This window comes from Gekko japonicus, unplaced genomic scaffold, assembly GCF_001447785.1.
Source record: "Gekko japonicus isolate JY-2015 unplaced genomic scaffold, Gekko_japonicus_V1.1 scaffold763, whole genome shotgun sequence".
NCBI classification, from domain to species: domain Eukaryota; kingdom Metazoa; phylum Chordata; class Lepidosauria; order Squamata; family Gekkonidae; genus Gekko; species Gekko japonicus.
The window spans coordinates 597,291-618,470 of record NW_015161426.1 but is presented as its reverse complement, the minus strand read 5'-3'; the positions used below and the strand labels follow the sequence as shown (position 1 = coordinate 618,470).

Here is a 21,180-nt window from a genome sequence, read left to right as displayed (position 1 = left end):
GCCATCGAGTCACAGCAAACTCATGATGACCCCATACAGTTTTCAAGGCAAAATATGTTTAGCCTTCCTCTGTGTAGCAACCCAGGTATTCCAAGAAGAAGAGGAAGAGGAGGAGGAGAACAGACACCCTGTGAGGTATGCAGGACTGAGAGAGCTCTCAGAGAACTGTTCTTGAGGGAAAGCTCTCACAGAACTATGACTTGCCCAAGGTCATCCAGCAGCTGCAAGTGGAGGAGTGGGGAGTCTAATCTGGGTTCTCCCAGATTAGAGTCTACACACTTAATCACTACACCAAACAATAAAACAATAAAGAATTATTTTTTTAAAAAAAAACTACACCAAACTGGTTTCTTATCCACATAGTGACCAGGGTTGACCCTGCTTATTTTACAAGATCTGATGAGATTGGGCGCTAGCCTGGAAAAAATCTGTTTGGTACTAGTAATGGCAATAAAGAAATCTTACCTATCTGCTATCATTGTGTCGACCAAATTGCATTTGCTACAATTGCTTAGATTAATTAGGCAGCTCCCAGGAATGAGTCTCTAAATGTTTGTGATTTGGCATTTAGCTGTGAGGCATTTGCACAATTCTTTGCAAACAAAGTCTCTGAGATCTATTCTGATTTAGATGCTGAATTAATCAACACAGGCAGTAGGGAGATCTGTAATCCTATCTAGTTGCTCTTGCTTGGATCAATTCAGGCTGGTTTCCCTGACTAATATTGACAAGGTGTGAAGGCCATTGCTTGTAATAAGAGCCCATGTCTTCCTTGGCTTGTTAAATTCTGTAAAGGGGCACTGGATGCTTTCTTTCAGAAGGTTGTGAATGTCTTCCTGATTGAAAGGGTTTCTCCACTCAAAAAGGCATTTTTAGATACAGGTCTTGGCCAATAATAGATGTGTCTCAAATTCACCTCCCCCCCTTAAGGTTACTGAATGGTGAATAGGGGTGTGTGCTCTGTATATACCAAGCTGAATAAATACCCGAAAAATATCTTATTGGTATTATTCAGGTATTTATTCAGACAAATACACATCAGAGATCTGTATTTGGCTACCGAAACAGCCCCACCTGAATAAAAACCGATAAAATTCAGCTTTTATTTGGGCACAGATTCACTCGCCAACTCAACTCAGCAAGCATTTAAACTTTAAATCCCTGCTGATCTGCCAAAGATGGAAAAAGGCAGATCAGGCAGCTTCAGTAACCTGGGCCTCCATGGAAAGAGAGGCACCCAGTGTCACCCAGACTCCTCACCTTCTGGGCTGCCACCAAAGGTGCCCCTTCCAGTGTGGGGAGCCTGATACCCATATCCCCTCCCTTCTGACTCAGGTACAGGACCTTCATCTTTGATGGATTTAGCTTCAACCGCCTCTGCCGCAGCCATCTAGCCACAGCCTTAGCCAAATTATCAGGGGCGGAGGATGGATGGCCTTCCAATAACAGATATTTACCTGAATACCAATACAAAACTGATATTGTTATTTGGAAATATTCAGGAATACTGACATTTTCCAGGTCCAATGGACCAGGATTCGTAAAAAGACATTTTTTGTACACCCTTAATAGTGACAGAGTAACTCCAGAAATACTTATTTGTTAACAGTGAAAGCTCTGCTCTTCTCACCAATGTTTGTTATCAATTCCTGCATTATCTAGGGCACATTCTGCCAAGGTCAGGACTCTGGCTTTTCAGTGGCTGTTCATACGTTTGGAGCAGTCTCCTAGAAGAGTTCATGGGAGAGTTCTACCCTCCTGGCTTTCATGATGATGCAAAACAGAGCCATTCTGGAGGGCTTTAGGGGCAATATGAACCCAGGCAAAGGGGGAATGCCCTGATTGTTGTTTTTAGCTTTGTTTTAATGTTGATTTAATTTTTTGTATTTTGTTTTGTATTTTTTCCCCTCATTATTGTTTCCTGCCTTGGGTCCTAGTATGCCTGGAAGAAAGGTGGGGATCTAAATATTTTAAATAATAAAATAAGTAAAATCAATTCTTTACAACTTGCCCGATTCCCATTTCACAGCACAGAAAGTTCATGCATGTTCTATTCACATAGTACATTCACATATAAGAAATCTGTGAAAGTTAAGGGCATTGGAACACCAAATGTGAATCGGTTCTTTGGATCCAGTTGTGATACCATAATCTATCAGGCTATTCATTTCACTAGTGTCTGTTAGCTCACATCATTCCCCAGAGGCATGATAAGCATATGTCACTTCCCCCATTTAGAGAAAACACAATTATGTATCAGGTTTAAAGGATTTCAAATGCTACCGCTGGCACTGGAAATACTTCCATATGGTGGCAGCTTTGCAGAATCTGTAACATCTGAAAACTGTAGGTTGCCCTAGTCTCAGTGGCTGCCAGGCCATGGATCTGAATACTAAACATTTTCAAAGATTTGTACCTTCCTATCCCCACGTGGAGCCACTGTGACACAAAAACAGTTTCAGCAGCCTCTATGTGACAGTCATAGTGCTTGAAATGGCCCTGTGTATAAGTGCCATTTTCTCAGTTTTCCTGCTAACATCAAAGTTTAAAAACATTAACAATCCTAATTACAATATTGTAGCTCTGCAGCATAAACAGATGTCCCTTCTTCTGCTTGGCCTGCAGGAGCATATTTGAAAATAACCACTTCCGAACAGTCACACAGATTTACATCTCATTGTGATGAACCACTGTTATAATTATCTACAATACAGAGTATGTGCCGGGCGATTTGCAACGAGCTAAGAGCATTATCTGGATGTAGAGTTATCACAATCCAAGTCAAAGGTTAGATAAAGGAAACTATTAAATAATGTGTATGCACATACTAAATGCACTATGATTAATCACAGGTTTGACTCTATTTCTAACCGTATCATTTTTCAAAGACAATAAGAAATTATAATGAAAGAATCATTTTAGTTTGCATACACAAATGGTTTTCCCATGGTGTGCTGTTTGCTGTAGATTTGTACAGATTATTAATTGAGCATCCTCAGGACCCAGAAAACCCTCTAAGAACCTCTGTGATGCTGCAGTTCTGACCTCTACATATATCAGTGAGGTGGCCATATGCAAGCCAATGACACCCAGAGAATTCTACACTGATGTATATGAGTGGCTGAGTGAGCTTTTCTGAGTGCTTCTACCACAATGCCAACACAATGCATGCATACTTTGAACACAACTACCTCTGAGATTGGTCCCATCGGTTAGACATCTGTGCGAGCTGAACCTGCCTGTGACCTGGCAACTTACTTTTGCTCAGTTTTCTGAATGAGCTCTCTGAGTACAATGATGGTGCATATGAGTACTTGAGTGGTGTTGAAAATCTGATCTTGAGTGTTTTTCTCCGTGCCATGGTAAACTGTGGATGATACTGCCAGTCTTGAGATCTTAATACCTCAAAGGCTATGAAGGGCTCTCTTCATATGTTGATTTCAGGGTAGTGATGTACAAAACAATAAAATGTGCAGCAGTTTCAGCTTAGCTGGATCAGGCTGGTTCAATACATGCATCTCTGGGAGACTACTGCTGCAGAATGACATCTAAGGGAAATGCTATGATGTTTTCTGACTTCTGGTATCCAGGTAGCTTGTCTGAGCACAAGTGTTAGACAATATATATATCACTGTTGGGCCAGCTGTAAAAGATGCTACAGTGGTTTGCAGATAATACGAACGTTCCATCTTCTCCACAGTGCTTTCTCTATTGGTTGTCAATCTGGGGAACCTTTACTTAAACTGTCATTGATTTTTGAAGGTATGCATTAGGATCCAAAGGTGATCCTCTGCTTTCATTAAAAAATATAAACATGGTTTGCTTCAGCCTACATTAAAAAAACAAGCTATCTATAAAGGTAAAAGGGTTAATGGTAGTGTTTCGCTGTCTAATGTAACACAAACAATGGGAGCTTTTTGGTTTTAAAAAAGTTTATTGATTTGGCTTCTTGCCAATCAGAATTTGGTTCTTCCTCTTTCAACATATTACACCTCTTTCTCTTCAGATGAATTTAGATGTTTGACAAACTGGGTTTTGTTGCCAGAAATGGAAAATCCATGTCTAAATTTCCTTCTCTCCCCCAAACATTCAGTTATGGTTTTGGATCCCATGAAGCATTTCTGCTGGCCTAAGGGTTTTTCAGCAGAACATAACTTCCTCTCCTCCCCTTCCCTCTCCCACTACAGACCAAAATGCCCTCATTCATGCTGTTTATGGAGGCCCCCTGTTCTCCAGGAACAGTTTTTTTCAGGAGACATTTTGGGCTGCAGCAGGAAAGGGAAAGCAAGGAAGATGCCTTACACTGATGGAAATTATTTCAGCACTGCAAATGATTTGTGGGATCCAAGCCATGGAAACTGATGACTTGGCATGATGTGTCCGCTTTCCTCCATAACAGTGATGATGTGATAACTTCATATTTACATAACAACACAGAGAAGTGGGATAGCTAGATTAAATTAATCATTCTACAGAGAAAGTTAGAGTGCTGCTAAAATTACTAATATGCCCCTGTAGGCCCCTGGATGGAAATAAGAACTTCCTGGTGATCCCCAGCCCAAGAGAAGTCCGGCTGTTCAGTTCCCTGCCTGGTGGAACACTTTGCCAGAAGATATCCATGCCCTGAGGGAATTATTACCATTCCACAGGGCATGTTCCGCCAGGCCTTTGGTTGAGGACAACAATAAGGGTAGCCTTTGGCACACTCACACATCCCCATCCCTCATAACCTCTCCCCGTCAGGAAGACTAGGGAGTTGGAATCTTTTCTTCCATCTTATACATGCTGGTTTTTTTTGCCATTTTGACTATGCTGTTTTATGTATTGGTATTTATTGGTTTGTTGTAATTTACTTTTAATCTGAGATTGTATATTATTTTGTTGTAAGCCGCCCTGAGCCCTACTTGTAGGTAAGGGCAGCCTAGTAAATCCAATGTAATAAATAAATAAATAAATTAAAAACACCACTTCTCATCATATGTGGTACATCATACCAGTACAATGGAAATTAAAAATATAGCTTATGCAGCTATATAAATCAAGATGAACACATACCTAATAACTACACCAACATTCATGATGATTTTGTAACATATTTTGGTTCTAATGTAGGATGCTTATAGGATTCTTATTGTGTTTTTATAGAATGGCTTGAGTATGAAGCACTGCTAATAGAGTCTATGGGCAATTTCTCACAAGCTGCTGCTCCGCACTCACTCTTCCCTTTGCCCCGATCCTACATGTCAATTTCACACTATGTGCCGTGTGTCTACTCAATCCTCAAAAAACAGGATTGAATAGACATGGAGGAAATTGGGTGAAGTTGCGGGGCAAAATGTCACCACGCAGCACATAGTGTGAAATTAACATGTACGATTGGGGCAAAGGGAAGAGTGAGCACCGAGCAGCGGATTGTGGGAAATCGGTCTATGACTATATTATAGTTAGTTGAAATAATTTTACATATTTTATGGCATGCAGATTGAAAAAGATTGTTTCCATGATTCTGCATCATTAAAGAGCATTAGTTTGAGCTTTTCATGCACCCAGGAGGGTGTTCATAATCTGCTAAATACACACATACCCCATATCACACTACTGCTATTATAGGAAAAGGAGAGCGACTTGGGATATATCTTTAATATTCAGAATGAATAGCTAATATTTCTGACATGAGAACGATGTGGTAGCTTGCACAGAATGGTTATGTAGATGGCTCTGCAATAATGTGAATGTGGCAGGTGTCAAAGGAAAGCATGTTCAGTAACTGAATACTCCATCATTTAATAACTTACCATCAAGGTCAGGGGCTGTGGCTCAGTGGCACAGCATCTACTTAGCAGGCAGAAGATCCCAAGGTCAGTCCCCAGGATCTCCAGTTAAAGGATCTGGCAGTACATGATATGAAAGTCTTCTGCATGAGACAGTGGAGAGCAGCTGCCAGTCTGAGCAGACAATGTTGACCTTGATGGACCGATGGTCTGATTCAATAAAAGGCAGCTGCATGTGTTCATGTGAGTCCTTTCCCCTTCCTTAAGGCTAATTTTTGCTGGTGGGGCTGTGGCTCAGTGGAAGAGCCTCTGCTTGGCATGCAGAAAGTCCCAGGTTCATTCCCCCGCATCTCCAGCTAAAAGGCTCAGGTAGTAGGTGATGTGAAAGACCTCAGCCTGAGACTCTGAAGACAGAGCCTCCACCAGTCTGAGTAGACAATACTGACCTTGATGGACCAATGGTCAGATTCAGTATAAGGCAGCTTCACAAGGCATGAAATTTGCTTTCATTATAGATGTGGTTTCACATTGTGCCATGCTGAGACTTCAGAGCCATTAAAAAGGTTGAATGTTATTATAAGGTAAGGAGCTGTGTTATCATCTATGCCCTGTGCCAATCTATTTCCAGCCTGAGTCCGCCAATAATGGATGGACCAATAAGTGTACTTTATTGTAGCTATACCGCCTTTGTTCTGTTAACTGATTTTAATAACTTTTGTGTATTTTATAGTTATTGTTGTTTAACTATTGTTTCTTGTGTAAGCCACCCTGAGCCTGCCTCGGTGGGGAAGGCGGGGTAAAAATCAAATAAATAAATAATAACAGCTGCTCTTTCTGAAGATGGTTTGATCTATTTTGCATCTTCCTTATAAATTGCGGAAAACTTATAGTTCTGGCATCACAATAATGCTTTATAATAATTATAAAAGGCAAGAGCTGTGTCTCTTCAGAGCATCACGGAGCATTCATTTCAAGTTTGGCAAGTGCACAGCTTCCCACATATATATACTCTCACTGTCTTTGTGACTGTGCTACTGTGCTACTTTGTGACTGTGCTACTGGCTGCTAAATTTTATTGTGTAAGGGATGCCTTTGACTAAATGAGTTCTTTGCCAATAAATGGCAAATGATCTACCAGATCATCAAGCCCCCCACCCGCAGTGTTAGAACCTGAGACTCAATTCTGGGTTGAATTTATTTCCTTCCTTATGGCAATTTTTACACATGCAACTAGAAATAACTGGTTAATGAATCAGTTCATTAACGTCTTTAGCTCTGACTGCAAGCCAGGTGTTACATAAAAATGCCAGGCAATCCAATTTCACATAGAACAACATGTTTACGGATTGCCGATGCTGTCACCTGGCACTGCTTCTCTCCCTTGTCGGAATGCATTCTTTTGTGCAGCTTCTTCTGTTGCAAAATAAGGCATGTGCTCAAAGGCAACATGTCTGCTGGGATTTTCAGAAGCATCCATTTCCCTGTCAAACATAAAGCGTAGCATTTTGTGAACATAAACGGTACTTATCAGCACAAGGGATTTTCTTTTTTGGGATTTTTTTTAGAAATCTTTAAAAGGCAAAGTATTTCTTTGCTGTGAATATTAATCAGTAGAATATCACTTGTCATAGACAAGTTTAAAGTGTCCAGAGACAGGCTTGTATTGTTACAAATGAAACATCAAAGTGACTATTCTCTTCCTGACCTTATACTTGTACAAGTGACCCTTTGTCCCAGGCTCTTCTTTCAAAGGAAAATAATTTTCTGCTTCCATATTAGAAATACACAGCCACCCACTTGTTCAGTTCAGCTCTAATGTTCTTATCTTTTTACTCCTACAGGGCCAAGCTGGGTCATGACTTTATATTGTGCTAGGTAAGTAGTGATTATTATCCCAAGGGCTAATGATTGCCGAATACCCCACCGCAGTGCCCTTTTCTTCTTTTTTATCCCTTCCTTGAGCACTTCCTTCACCTTACCTGTAACAAGACGTGTAAGAACTTTACTCTTCTCATTGAGAATGTTCACTGTAACATTCCGTGCAGATTGGAAGTACAGAGGGTTGCCCTACAATAAGAGCACAAGAGAAAATGAATGAGATGGGCATATTGCTTCCCAATAGGAAATGCATTGTGCTCTCACACAAACTTGTAGGACACTTGTGCGTGCACTTCCATGTGTCTATTTGGACAATTATGTCTCTGCCTGCAACATTAGAAATCTACCTGAGCTTGTGTGGACCTTGTATTTTGATATGGACAAGGCCATGTGAATTTTACATGGTGAAATGGATTTGCAAGCATGATTAAAATTTATTTGTGAAGGTCTGATTTGATCCAGTGAGTACTAAATTGCAATCTGAGGGATACTACTGACCCAGAATGTATTAAATATTTACCTGAACGCATGGGAAAGTATCAATTGCCTGTGAGCCTTAGGCAATGTATGCTGCTACAAAGATATTACCCTGCTGTAAAAATGTAGGTTGTACAGGTAGGTGGCATGGAAGAATGCTTAAATGTTACCATCAGTATTGGGGAATGCTTTACTTTTGTTTGAAACTGTCACATGCTTGCTTGGACTTTTTTTGCACAGATGACCTGGCTGATCACTCTGTACATTGTTAAACCAGAATGGCCAACTGTCAGGATAACAAAGGAGACATTGTAATTTTGTTGCATTTTTTAAAGGACCAAAACCAAGCATATGATGTCTACAAAACAATATTTTTAAAGAAAGAGAGTCTATATATAAAGATTTGTGGAATTTTTGAAATAGGCTTCACTAAAGGAAAACTAAGTAAAAAGGTATATACAGTCTGTCTCACTTCTGGCTTTCTTGAATACACATGCAGGATTAGAGCTTGAAACATAAAATTATAATTTTATCCAAAATGTGCACACCAATTTGCATTCTGATGCTTTTGTCTCCGAGGCATATATTATATTGTGTTGTGTTCTTTGGACATATATTACAATGTTGTGTTTTACATCCATATCCCTTCCCACTCAGGAAATAGAATTGGGGCTAAAGTGGTCTTCAGACCTGAAATACAGGCCTGGGGCCTGAACATATATACTAAATTTTACTCTGGCATCATACTATACACAAGACTTACTATGTTGTAAACCGACAAACTAACAAAAACAAGTTAAACCAATATTACTCATCCTATTTTAATTTTTCAGTGCTTAGGCAGAATTTTTACGTTTCCCCTCAAGAGATACTGGGAAATATATGCTGTGCTGCACCATCTGTTTTAAATTCTAGATTTATGGCATGCCACGGGGACAAAAAGGGAAGTGGCCTGATACAAAGTATAGATCTCTCTTCTGAATCAGACCTATGGATGCAAAGAGTATCTTGTGCTTCTGTGCCATTCATGAACCAAATAGGTGACCACTTCTCTCATATATGTTCCAATGAACACATGACTTGCCTTATTTTAAACTGTACCATTGGCCTATCCAGCTTAACACCATCACCCTGATTTCATTGACTCATGAAGATCTTAGGAAGAGTTATTTCTTAGGGCAGCTACATGAGATCTTTTGAACTGAAAATACCAATGTCCACAAGACCCTCAGCCAAGGGGACCCACTTTTTTGTGTGGTTTCATCCCCTTCTGTACATGTGTACACCTGAGTGTGGGCCCAAGAAAGATAGAAGGAGTCTGAATTCAATTGATAATGAAAAGTAGTGAGTCACAACAAGAAGGAAAGGGATGCAGGGCCACTCCTCTATTGGTCACATACGTAAGCCCACTTGAAGAGGGATTCAATCAAGGGCCATTTTCCCAAGGACCCCAGAGCTTCCTCCCTGCTAATCTGATCATAACCAATGACTCAGATTTCCAAAGCAATAAGCAACGGGCTGACTCCAGAAATATCTTTTCTAGCTAAACAACCTGGCAGGAAGATTCCAGCTCTATCCCAATCATGGCAAATGATGCAAACATATTTGACTTCCTGATCTCCCCATGGGAACATTCTTGACACTCTAAATGTAAAAGGAAGACTCCACAAAAGAGACAAAGGTTTCACATACTTGCACCCCCCACGATTACATTTTTATTATTTTTACATTCCACTGCTAAGATACCGCCTCCCTTTACGTCCCAGGCAAAAGGGTATAAAAAGTTGCCTCTCAGACCCATTTTTGTAACACGTTTGCAAACACTCTGTTACCTCATTAAAGTTGCAAGCCCCCAGGTCCAGATTGGGGTTCCCCTGCTTTTGTGGGCTCCTTCCCACCACTGGCCACCTGGCCGGTGGGGAAGCTTTGCCCCCAACAATGACCACCTGCGGCCACCCCTCTCCCTCCCATCCTGCAAGATTTAAAGGGCCCTTCAGCTGAGCACATGGCCCGCTGCAACCTAAACTCCAAGTGGAGATTCACTGCTTGGAATTCAGGCCCGTGTGGCACCATTCACCAAAAACATTTAAAGGATCTTTTTTAATGCTTTTGGTGAGCAGTGGCTGGATGTCACATGCCTGCATGAAACCCCTGCTCGCCAAAAAACATTTAAAGGGTCCCTTTAAATGCTTATGGCGAGTGGGGCCCAGACCTTGCATTGCCGCTTGGAGTTGAAGCGTGTGGTTGGCAGCCACCTCTTCCTCTCCTCCTGCAAGATTTTAAGGACTCTACAGCTGATCGGTGGGCCATGTGCTCCCTGGCTTAGCTGGAGGGCCCTTTAAATCTTGCAAGAGGGGAGGGAGAGGGGTAGCCACAGGTGGTCATTGTTGGGGGTGGGGCTTGGGGTGGGGACATCCCCAACTTAACATCATTGCATTGGGGACACCTCCCCCAAAGTCACCTGCTGGGGATGAGGTCGGACTTGGCAACATCCTCATGGTTGGTCTCTTTTCTGGATCCTGAACCTCTTCTCCGCCTACCTGGAACCAAATCTTCTGCCTTCTCCTGATCAGTTTCAATCCCCAATGTTGCTTCTTTGCTGCCTTGAATACCCTCCCCCCCTTCTTGCTGGACAGGCTTGTATGTTTTATTTTCTCTTATACTATTTGTTGTGCAATGCAGTATTTATTATCTTACAGTATTTTCTCTTAGGCCACCATTTTAAAAGGAAAATTATTGCTGTTTCACAATATTGCAATTCTGTATTTTTCCTTCATTACTATTTTATCACATTGCTTCAATTTTTCTGCATTTTTCTGTTAGTAAATAAAACCCTTTTTGCTGAAGATTCTTCCTTCTCCCCCTTATTTCTCTGATTACTATTTTATCACATTGCTATTTTATCACATTGCTTCAATTTTTCTGCATTTTTCTGTTAGTAAATAAAACCCTTTTTGCTGAAGATTCTTCCTTCTTCCTCTTATTTCTCTGAGTGTTGATCTGAATCTCCACCGCTGTGTATATAGGCAATACGGTCCCAAGTGTTTAAGTGCCCCAAAATACATGGGTTCAGTCCATACAGGCCAGGGGATGCCTCTGTATGTTACTGCCCTGACATGCATACACTGATTTGTGTAACACCAGAGATAGAACAACCTTGTGTTCTAGTACTGAGCTATGACCCTTCTGTTCCTTGTTTTCAAAATGGAGATGTGAAACTGAATCCAGGACCCCTTCAGTGGGTGATCAACAATCACAAAAGTAACTGGTTTGTAGGGATATTGTCACATAATGAAGAAAATGTTATGCAATGCAGTATGTGATTGTCTCTGGATTGAGGCATTTGAATAGTGTTTTTAAATATTTCTTATCTTTTAATGAAAATATGTTAAGGCATGAGCATAAACCTTAGCGTACTTCTTGTGGTATTGTAGCTGAAAAAATAGAGACTAGTTTGTGCCTGAGAATTTATTCTGAGCTACAAATTGAGGAGAAATTAATTGTGTTCAGAACTTGAGACCGAAGTTCATTTCTACTTCCCTATTTGTAGTTTAATTCTTTACTGGATTTAAAGTTACAGATGAAGACTGAGCAAGTAACTGGAGTGTCAGCACCACCAGCCTTCAAAAAAAGTGCTGGGTATCTCAAATGAGTCATGAGCAAATTCTGACATTGTGGGTGCATTCAGATGGGGCTTTACAATGGTATAGGTGACGGTTGCAATCGTTGTACTTACCGGCGTTCAGACGGCGAACATCTACCTCCTGTCCCTAACCGTTGTAAAGCCCTTTACACCGTTGCACTCTACCACTAGGTCCCCAAGTGGTGGTATCCTGAGTGCAACGGTTGTAAATGCTGTACCTCGCCGTCTGATCGCTCTCCACCATTGCACAGCTACTTCCGTTCGGAAGCCTGAGGCTTCCGATTTTCGCCCGCCATTTTTTTTAAAGGACGGCGATATGCGCTTGGGCGAAGCTTCGCCCTGCTGTTTGTATATATAAAAAAGAAAAGCGCCTTATTGTAGCGTTTCGGAGGCGTCCAGGACCTCAGGGAGGCTACTGTGCTCTTTAAACATTAAAGGTAAGTCCTTACCTTTAAAGTTTAAATGTATGACAGGGTTTTTTGCGTATGCGTGAAGATTGCCATTCTATGGATGGCTGCCTATGTGCATGCGCAAAGTAAGTTAAAAAAAACTGAAGACGAGTGTGGACAGGTGTATTGCGATGGGCTCCGCTGTGAGGGAGGTAAGTGTGATCGCGTTTCTGCCGGCATAAACTGCACCGGTTCCAACCGGTACAGTTTATGCCGGCAGAAACGCCCCGTCTGAACGCACCCATAGTGTGCCAAGGCAGCATATTTGATCTACAACTTTGTTTTTATTTTCCTTAGGTCATGTTGAGCTTGCCATTTACATATCAAGAACTGAATATGACTAATAATGATACCTAAAAACAAACCAAATAATCAGCAAATCAATACTAGAACTATTCATAGGTACTAGTTGGAAGCCCTTGCTTGGTGCAAAGGACTGTCGGAGCATTCATGGAAAGGGGAAAGGGCCTATACCAGTAGAAACCAAATAAACCAAATATATTTCTGGGGATAACCTACCTAGTCTCTTTGCCCCAAAATGATGCTTTCAAAAGTTGTGATGCTCAAAAACCTGGACGTATGATCTGGAGCATATAATTTTAGGTACTGGGAAAAAATGTGAGAAAGCAGAACCACAGGTTGAAATTAAATCAAAAGAGTTTTTGGGTAAACATTAGGAAGAAATTCCTGACAAAGAAGTTCCTCAGCAGAACAGGCTTCCTTGGGAGGTGGTGGGCTCTCCTTCTTTGGAGGTTCTTAAACAAAGTCTAGATGGCCAACTGACAACAATGCTGATTCTGTGAACTTAGGCAGATCATGAGAAGGGGGGGGCAGGAAGGGTTGCATCAGTGTTTAGCTCTTGTGGTCCTTTCTTACATGTCCAGGAAATGATCACCACTTTGGGGTCAGGAAGCAATTTTTCTCCAGGCCAGTTTGGCCAGGGATCCTAGAGGGGTTTTTTGTGGGGGGCATCTTCTGGGCATGAAGCAAGGGTCACTGGGCATGGAGCAAGGGTGTGGGAGAGAAGTATTTGCGAATTTCCCATATTGTGCAGGAGGTTGGACTGGAAGTCCCTTCCAACTCAATGATTGTATTATTCTATTTCCTCATTTGAAGGTGTATGTCCATCTTAAACTACTGCTATTCCTAAGAGAACCCAGTTGCAGGCATTTTGTGCCAGAACAAGGCCTTGAATCAGATGTGTGGTGGTATTCATTCAGTTTTATTGCATAGGTCCAATGGCCATTACAAATGATAGAAAATAATATACAATAAAATAAAGTACAGTAAACCAGATTAGAACACTATAAAATTACATTTTAAAACTTATTTTATAAGAAACGGAAAAGCTCCCATAAACATCTGTGGTATTAGTATACCAGTCACTTTTTCAGACTGCAGCTGTACCTTGAATAAAATACAGACCTATACACTAACTTTAGCCCCAGGTTTAGTACTAACTTATTCCATTTTAAATGGCTTCAAGGCACGGAGTGTCTGTAAATGTCAACTTTCCATTCAGTGAGAAATCTTCTATAGATTTGCTTTCACTAATGAACTCCGGTGTTCTTTATTTCACTTTTCTACAATGACAGGGTTTTTTTAAAGGCAGATTTCTATTTAGAAACCACAAGCCTTATAGCTACTATAGCCATTTAAGCTTCTTGACCTGTGCCACTTGCCTGGATTTAACTAGATGAGCCTTTTTCAAAAGGTCAGCAGACTTTTAGACTATGTTAATCCTTAGTTTTTAAGGAGATATGCTTCAGTTTTCATTACAGATTTGCATAAAATGTGATGATAGTCTCTAAAAATAACATTAGAAAAGTAAAGGAGTTGAATCCACATCCACAGGGGAGCCTGAGAACATTTTAAAAATGGCAAATTACTGACCTTGTGTCCAACACCTATTTTACAGACTCAGAACTTTACTTTTGGTAGTTTTCTGAGAACTACATTTGTACGGTGAGAGAGTCATATTGTATTTGTCTGAAAGGAAGAAAGTTTTCAAGTACTGCCCACTTAAATTCCTGTAACTCATTCCATTAAGAACTGAAGGAACAAAGCAAGGAAGATTTATTTCTCTCTTGGAGGCATTGCACAATTAACATTCAGTGTCTTTTTGCTGAAGTGCACAGGAAATCTTACATTTTATGACACAGTCCCTTTAAAAGCTAGTTTAAAACTTTATGACATTCTGTTGAATTCTGTTTTCCTTCTCTCTCACAGCAAACAACAGTATACTTTCTCATCTTTTTTTGTTGCTGACCATAACAAAGAAACCAGCTTGCCATTGCTAGTTAAGCAATGGAGTTACAATGCCATTAAGTGACTCTGTTCTAGAAAGCTAACATGCCCCCCCCCAACATCTTCATTGCTGTATAGCCCAACATCTTCCACAATCCCTTAACAAAAGGATTGGCTAGGCAGCCTACCCGGAAGAACCGGTTCTGGCAGCATCAAGACAAAGAGGACAATTAGTGTTAAATATTGACTCAACATCCATCCAGGTGTCTCTGTTACCAGCATAATTAACATTCAGTATTGCCCCACCTAGACCCCTTTCCTCCATGGCATACATGACTTCTTGGAATGGACCACAGAGGGGCTGTCTCAGGGGAGGGGTACAGCAAGACCTCCCCCTATGTCATCCCAAGGGAGGTGACCTGCAAAACCCACCTCCTAAGGTCGTCCAATAAAAGGTGACATGCGGAGATGCTCTCTCTCTCTCTTCCCCCCCCCCAACGACCTCTATACTCTCTGCCTCTTGAACTTGTGGCTATCTTGCCACCCACCTAGCCTTAAGACTCTTGGTCTGCGCAGCCAGAGTCTCCACATGCTTTCTGCTGGTTCAGTCTGCATGCTCCCTTTTCCTAGCATAATCCCCATTTTTCTAGAATTCCCCTATTTTTTCCATTTGGAAGACTTCATCTCTTCAGGATCAGGTAAACTTATTGCCCAACCAACGAACCTCCTGCTAATGCGACTGTGCTATTCCAATCTCTCTAAGTTTCTTAACCCTGTATAATTGTGTATGTGTTTGTGTAATGTTTGAATGTGGATAAAATACAGTAGAAGACATTGATTGAAACTAATATCAGCCTGCTATTACTGGTTCTCTGGAGAAGTGGGACCTCTGTATATAAAGGTGATCGCTCCCTTATGCCAATTGCTACTTATAATTAGCTCATATTCCCCCAATATTGATAAGAAATCAGAGCAATTAGGCTAACAGATCTCATATACATGCAAGGAGACAAAGGGAAGGAGAATGGCTACATCTGCTGTGCTGTCTCTAGATAGTTAGGGATACCAAGTACCAGCTTCAGACCATCTTTTTTTTTTGTTTAAATCTTTTTATTGGGTTTTCAATATGCCACATATATATCACATACACTCCAACTAACATTGTGCATACAAATACATCATGATACCATCATTTCCACCCTTAGGGATAAAAGCTAAGACACAGATTTACCATTTTATGTACGCCTTTCTAATTTTACTAATATCTAATAACTTTTTTCTCATTTAGTTCAACCTTTTTCTATAGACTTTGGACTCTCCAATTGAAATTCTCACAGTTTTCTATTGAAAATTACCTTCTTTTAAGTGTTAAACTGTTAGGCATTCATTACAAACATGTACTATAAATTATATTTCCTATTCAGAGCAGAGAACCTTTATTTGGCATACCATAGATAAATCAAACAGGGGAGGGTTTAAGGGTAGGTACAAAGAACAACATCAATCAAAATTCCCAATATCTCAAAAACGCAAAACAGTCCTAACATGGTTTACAAGATTTACAGAGTATTACTCTTGACTTCCATACATAGGCCAAAAATTCTGCGACAGATAGTGTTGTTGCTGGACTCTTGTCTGCTAGGAAAAAAGATAAGTCCCTATCCAGAAAGTCTCTCTGCATAGGGAAGAGAGGACGAATCAAGATATTGCGCATAGCGGAATATTTAGGACAGCGAAAAAGAATGTGGGTAACAGAATCGGGTTCCCCAAGATTACAGTTGCAGAGTCTATCCTTATACGGGACACCCCTGTATCTACCTGAGACCACTACTGAAGGGAAAAGGTTGAACCTTGCAAGCATAAAAACCCTCCTAAAAACTGGGATTGTCAGATTAGCAATATAAGGTACCATGGATGTATGTAGGGGAAGGAGGGGTAATGAATAGGGAGAGCAGACCCCAAGACTACTGGCATCAATGATCTGCGCCTCTATATCCCACATTCTCCTCTTGACCACCTGCAAGATTGCGACCTCACCACAGTTATAGAGGGATTCCAGGTCAATACCTAGGGTACCCACCTTTTTCACTATGGCCTGTGACCACTCTGATATATAGGGGTCAGTTAAAAGTGGGGCCATTAGGCTAGCAGAGGGAGATCGAAAGTAAAGCGAAGCCAATATTTGATCGTAATGATCCAAGCCCGAGATTCTACCAAGTGAAGACCCAGCTCCTTGTAAAGAGCAAAGAGTGACACTGAGTTGGAAACACCAAGAATCCTACGCAAAAAGCTGGAGTAAATGCTCTCAACTCTCTTATTGAAAGACTGGATCCAAACAGGGATCCCGTATAGCAGACGAGATATAACAATTGCTTGGAACATCTTAAGCGCAGCCGGTACAAATTGGTTGCCCTTTTGGAAAAAAAACCGAATTAGGGCTGCAGCCTTATTCTTAGCCATAGTCAGGGAGTGTTCTCTATGCGAGCACCAGCTTAAGTTGTATGAAAATAGCACTCCTAAGTACCGGAAGGATTTTACTTGCTGTATTTCTCTTCCCGCTATTGACCAATGGTTACATTTCCATGATTTAGAGAAAACCAATATTTTTGTCTTGTCAAAGTTAATGGAAAGGCAATTCCGGGAACAGTAAGCATTAAACTCGGATAGAGAGCGTATGAGACCAATCCTTGTAAAGGAAAGGATGGCCGCATCATCCGCGTAGAGCAAAACCGGAACTGCAGTCATGTTTAATTTAGGCGGATGTCTATTGACAGAGTCGAAAGCTTTACGGAGATCCACAAAAGCTACATAAAGTTTACTGCGCAGATGACGAGAGTACTTTTCAGCTAGAAAAGCTAGAGTGGTGCAATGGTCAAGAGTGGATTGATTCTCTGTGAAACCGGTTTGCTCTCGTCCAGGGAGATTCTGATATGCCATCCATTTAGACAATTTGAGAAGCAGGTGTTTGGCGTATAGCTTCCCTAAAATGGAAAGCAAGCTAATTGGTCTATAATTGTCAATGTTGTTGGGATCCCCCTTCTATTTCCTATTCACCCACAACACTTAATACACATAATTAACCTACTAATTTATCCTCTATACTATAAATAAAATCATCTATGGTGGAGTACTCCCAAATCCATTCCTATTCCCATTCCAACCCGTACATCATACAGGCTCTCTCTCTATAGACTACATTCAAGCCTATTCTTCTCCTTCCCACATTTAATGTCCAATTTTTCCCTGTGTATTTATTCTAAAAATTATCTTACACTCCTAAATTATAAAGCCTAATCATTAGACATAAAAACCAAATCATCAAATTTTACCTTGCAATGGAAGCTATAAATTCATTTCCAACACAAATCCTTAAAACATATTACACTAATTAACTAAGGCTCTATTTACATTTGACTCATAATTTTCTGCCCCCATTACTCTAACCACTGCACAATAATACAAAAATAAAGAATGAGAAAAAGCAAAAACAAAGAGACGAAAATCCCAGTACAATATAGCCAATTCATCAATGCTTGGAAACACGAAGTGCCATAAATTCATAATTCCAATATAACAAGAAAAGAGAAAAAAAAACCCCAACAACACTTCAAAACCGTTCTACTCTGATCCCCATTCATTATTTTTCTTTTCCCACTCCACTTACATTACCATTATTCCCATCCTACATGTATAAATAATTAATTAACCATAAAGAGAAATTCATTGCCATTAAAATACATCAAAGACATCCATTCATTTTTCCACCCAATCATGTATATATATATGTATACTTTAGCTTCATACAACTTAGTTTCTATAGATCTAAAGTTTGCTTTCCCATCTTACATGCATAAATAATTAATTAACCATAAAAAGAAATTCATTGCCATTAAGTTACATCAAGATCATCTCTTCATTTGTCCAACAAATCAAGTATATATATATATATATGTACATTTTAACTTCATACAACTTAATTTTTTTCCTATAAATCTGAAGTTTGCTTTCCCTCTTTACATGCTTGTAGTCTTGTTTCTGGATTATTTCTTCTGTATTTCCCTCCAATTATGTCCCAGTTTATATTCCCATTCTCATCTTTCCACATACCTCATCTTGATCCCTTTTTTCCCTTTTTATTTCGCTTCTGTGAGACCCTGTATCTTTTTCCTTTGGCTATATATGATCTTGTATCAACTTTTCCTCTTCTACATTTCCGCCTGATTATAGTCCTAGTTGCCCTTTCAGTCCTATTTTTCCATACACCTTGTCTTAATCTCTTTTTCCTTTTCTTCTTATTTCCATTTCTCCCTTCCTTATCAGACATATTTTCTCTCTCCTTTTTTGTTTGTTCTGTCTCTGCATACCACACAGCCCTTCTGTTCATTTTTGCTTCTATCAATGGGACAGGCTGGGTATTAACAAGGGACTCTTTAAAACAATCAGCCTGTTGTTCCACCATATCGCAACCGTCCTGCATTAATTCCTCCTCATTTCTCTCTCTTTCTTTATCCTGTAATGCTGCTTGTAAACTTCCATTCACCTTTGCACATGCTTGCCTGATGCCTTTTTGGAGTTCCTCTCTCAATATTTTCATAAATTGTTCCAGTGTGAGGTCTCCTACCAAGGTGTCCTCGTCAATATCCTCCTTCTCTGACTCAGCTGTTGCCGCCATTTTAGGAATAAAGTTACTTCTACTTAGTCCTCTTTCAATATTCTTCCAATAACTCCAACAGAAAAATTAAGTCCCCCGTTACGAAGTTCTCAAACCCCACAAAAAAAAAAATCCATTATGTTTCTTTGCCTCTTTCTCTCTCCGGCCGCTCGTACACCTCCATCTTGGGCTCAAAAAACAAGGGGTAACTTGCCAAACGATGTCCAAACCATTAGAAATTAGAGAAACACGTACTTACAAAGTCCTTGCTATATCCCATATTGAATTTCAGTTTCAAAAAATGGTTAAAAAGAAGGATGGTCGCAGCTTGTGTAGAGTAAACTCTACTCCATAAAATGCTCCCGCTTTGGGACAGGAAGCGGTCACCTCCCCGCCTTGCCGAGAATGGGGGCCCCGCAACTGAGTCCCCTGCATAGTCCTCACTCCATGAGGTCTACCGAGGTCACCCCGGACTCCCGGGGTCCCCCGAAAGAACGTTAAAGACTCGGGCGTTCTCGGAGCACCCGAGAGAGCCGCCCGTCGCCGCGCCATACCTACTTCCGGTCTCTACTTCAGACCATCTTTAAGTCTCTTTCTCTTGTATGCATTGTGTGGATGTAGGAGGCAATTCTCTCTATTGGTTGCACAATGGTAAGAAGGAGTCTGCCAATAACAAAAACTCAAATGATTTAGTCTGTTTACCTTCAACCAAGTTTTAATCTTAAAAAAAATAATTTAGTCTGGTTTAGTCAATTCTTGACCCCCTTGTGATGAACTAAGTAAAAACAGTCTGAGTGTAGGCAGTGGCAGAGGCTCACTCTGATTGGTGAACCGCCTCCATGTCAACGGAATGCATCCAGCAGGGAGCTGGGAGGGAAAAATGATCTGGACAGTTAGGATGTTGAGGTCTTGAAGCTTGGAGAGAGAGCTGACAGTTTGAAGAGCTCAGTTCTGAGAGAGAGTTATTATTGAGAAGGGGCTTTTAGTGGCTTCCTTCTGAGAGAAAACTCTCAGTCTGTAGCACAGTGACAGGGTGTCACAGAGCAGAGGGACAGATGAGACTCTGCTGAGGGGTTTTGCCAGAGTCAAAGGGCAGACTTCTGTTTAAAAAGGAAAACACCAACCCACACAGGGAAGGACTGTAGTTCAGTTATCCAGGGAACAGTCCTAGGAACAGACAGATCTCCAGCATGGAGGGGGGGGGGGAGGAAACTGGGTACTTGAGAGTGAGTGGTCAGTGAAAGGACCCATATTGTTTCTAGTTTCCTTAGGGTGCTTAAGGGAGAAGAGTCTAAGGAGGGACTAGTTGGGATTCAGAGTCCAGTCAGACTTCACTGAGTGTGTGCGTGTGTGGGGAGAAATATTTTTGAACCAGCCAAACAGCATCCTAATGTCTCTCACAGTATTTAGAAGGGTGTCCAGTCTGGGGAACCCTGTTTTAGTCATTGTACATGTTCTCTATCATTAGAACTGTCTGCCTATTTTAAAGAAACATCTTATAGGGTTTATTGTTTATATTATTTCTGCCTGAATTTTAAGAAGCCTTCAACAGTGTAAATTGTGTTCATATTGGGAATTTTTGGGTGCCGTTTGGTTCATATCAAAACTTTAAAACCATTTTCCCATTTCCCTGCCTTTTATAAAGAATAAAGGAGCTGCGGTGGTTCAAGTGGTTAAGACACTGAACTGCAGGTTGTGGAAGGTCGGTAGTTCAGCAGTTCGAGACCTGGGTAGCCGCATGATGGAGTGAGCTCCTGTCTCTAGTTCTAGCTCCTGCCAACCTAGCAGTTTGAAAGCAAGAAATTGCAAGTAGATAAATAGGTACCACTTCGGTGGGAAGGTAACAGCATTCCGTGCGCCTTGGTTTTTAGTCATGCCGGCCACATGACCACGGAAACGTCTTTGGACAGTGCTGGCTTTTCGGCTTTGAAACGGAGATGAGCACCACAACCCTAGAGTCGGATTCCACTGGCTTTCGAGCAAGGGCACCTTTACCTTTTATATTTATAACCCGCTCTCCCTGCAAGTGGGCTCAGGGCGGTTCACATTGCCTGGCACAGTGTG

At 40.9% G+C, this 21,180-nt stretch overlaps 1 protein-coding gene across 2 annotated transcripts in view; it reads right to left on the bottom strand.

Annotated features, from left to right (window-relative positions):
- The window catches only part of SGCD (sarcoglycan delta), a 359,455-nt gene that overhangs the window by 144,664 nt on the left and 193,611 nt on the right, over nt 1–21,180 (bottom strand). For both annotated transcript variants that reach the window (XM_015428722.1, XM_015428728.1), the window contains exon 4: nt 7,751–7,838. In XM_015428722.1, the coding sequence (XP_015284208.1) occupies nt 7,751–7,838 (88 nt within the window). The remainder of the gene's footprint in view (nt 1–7,750; nt 7,839–21,180) is intronic.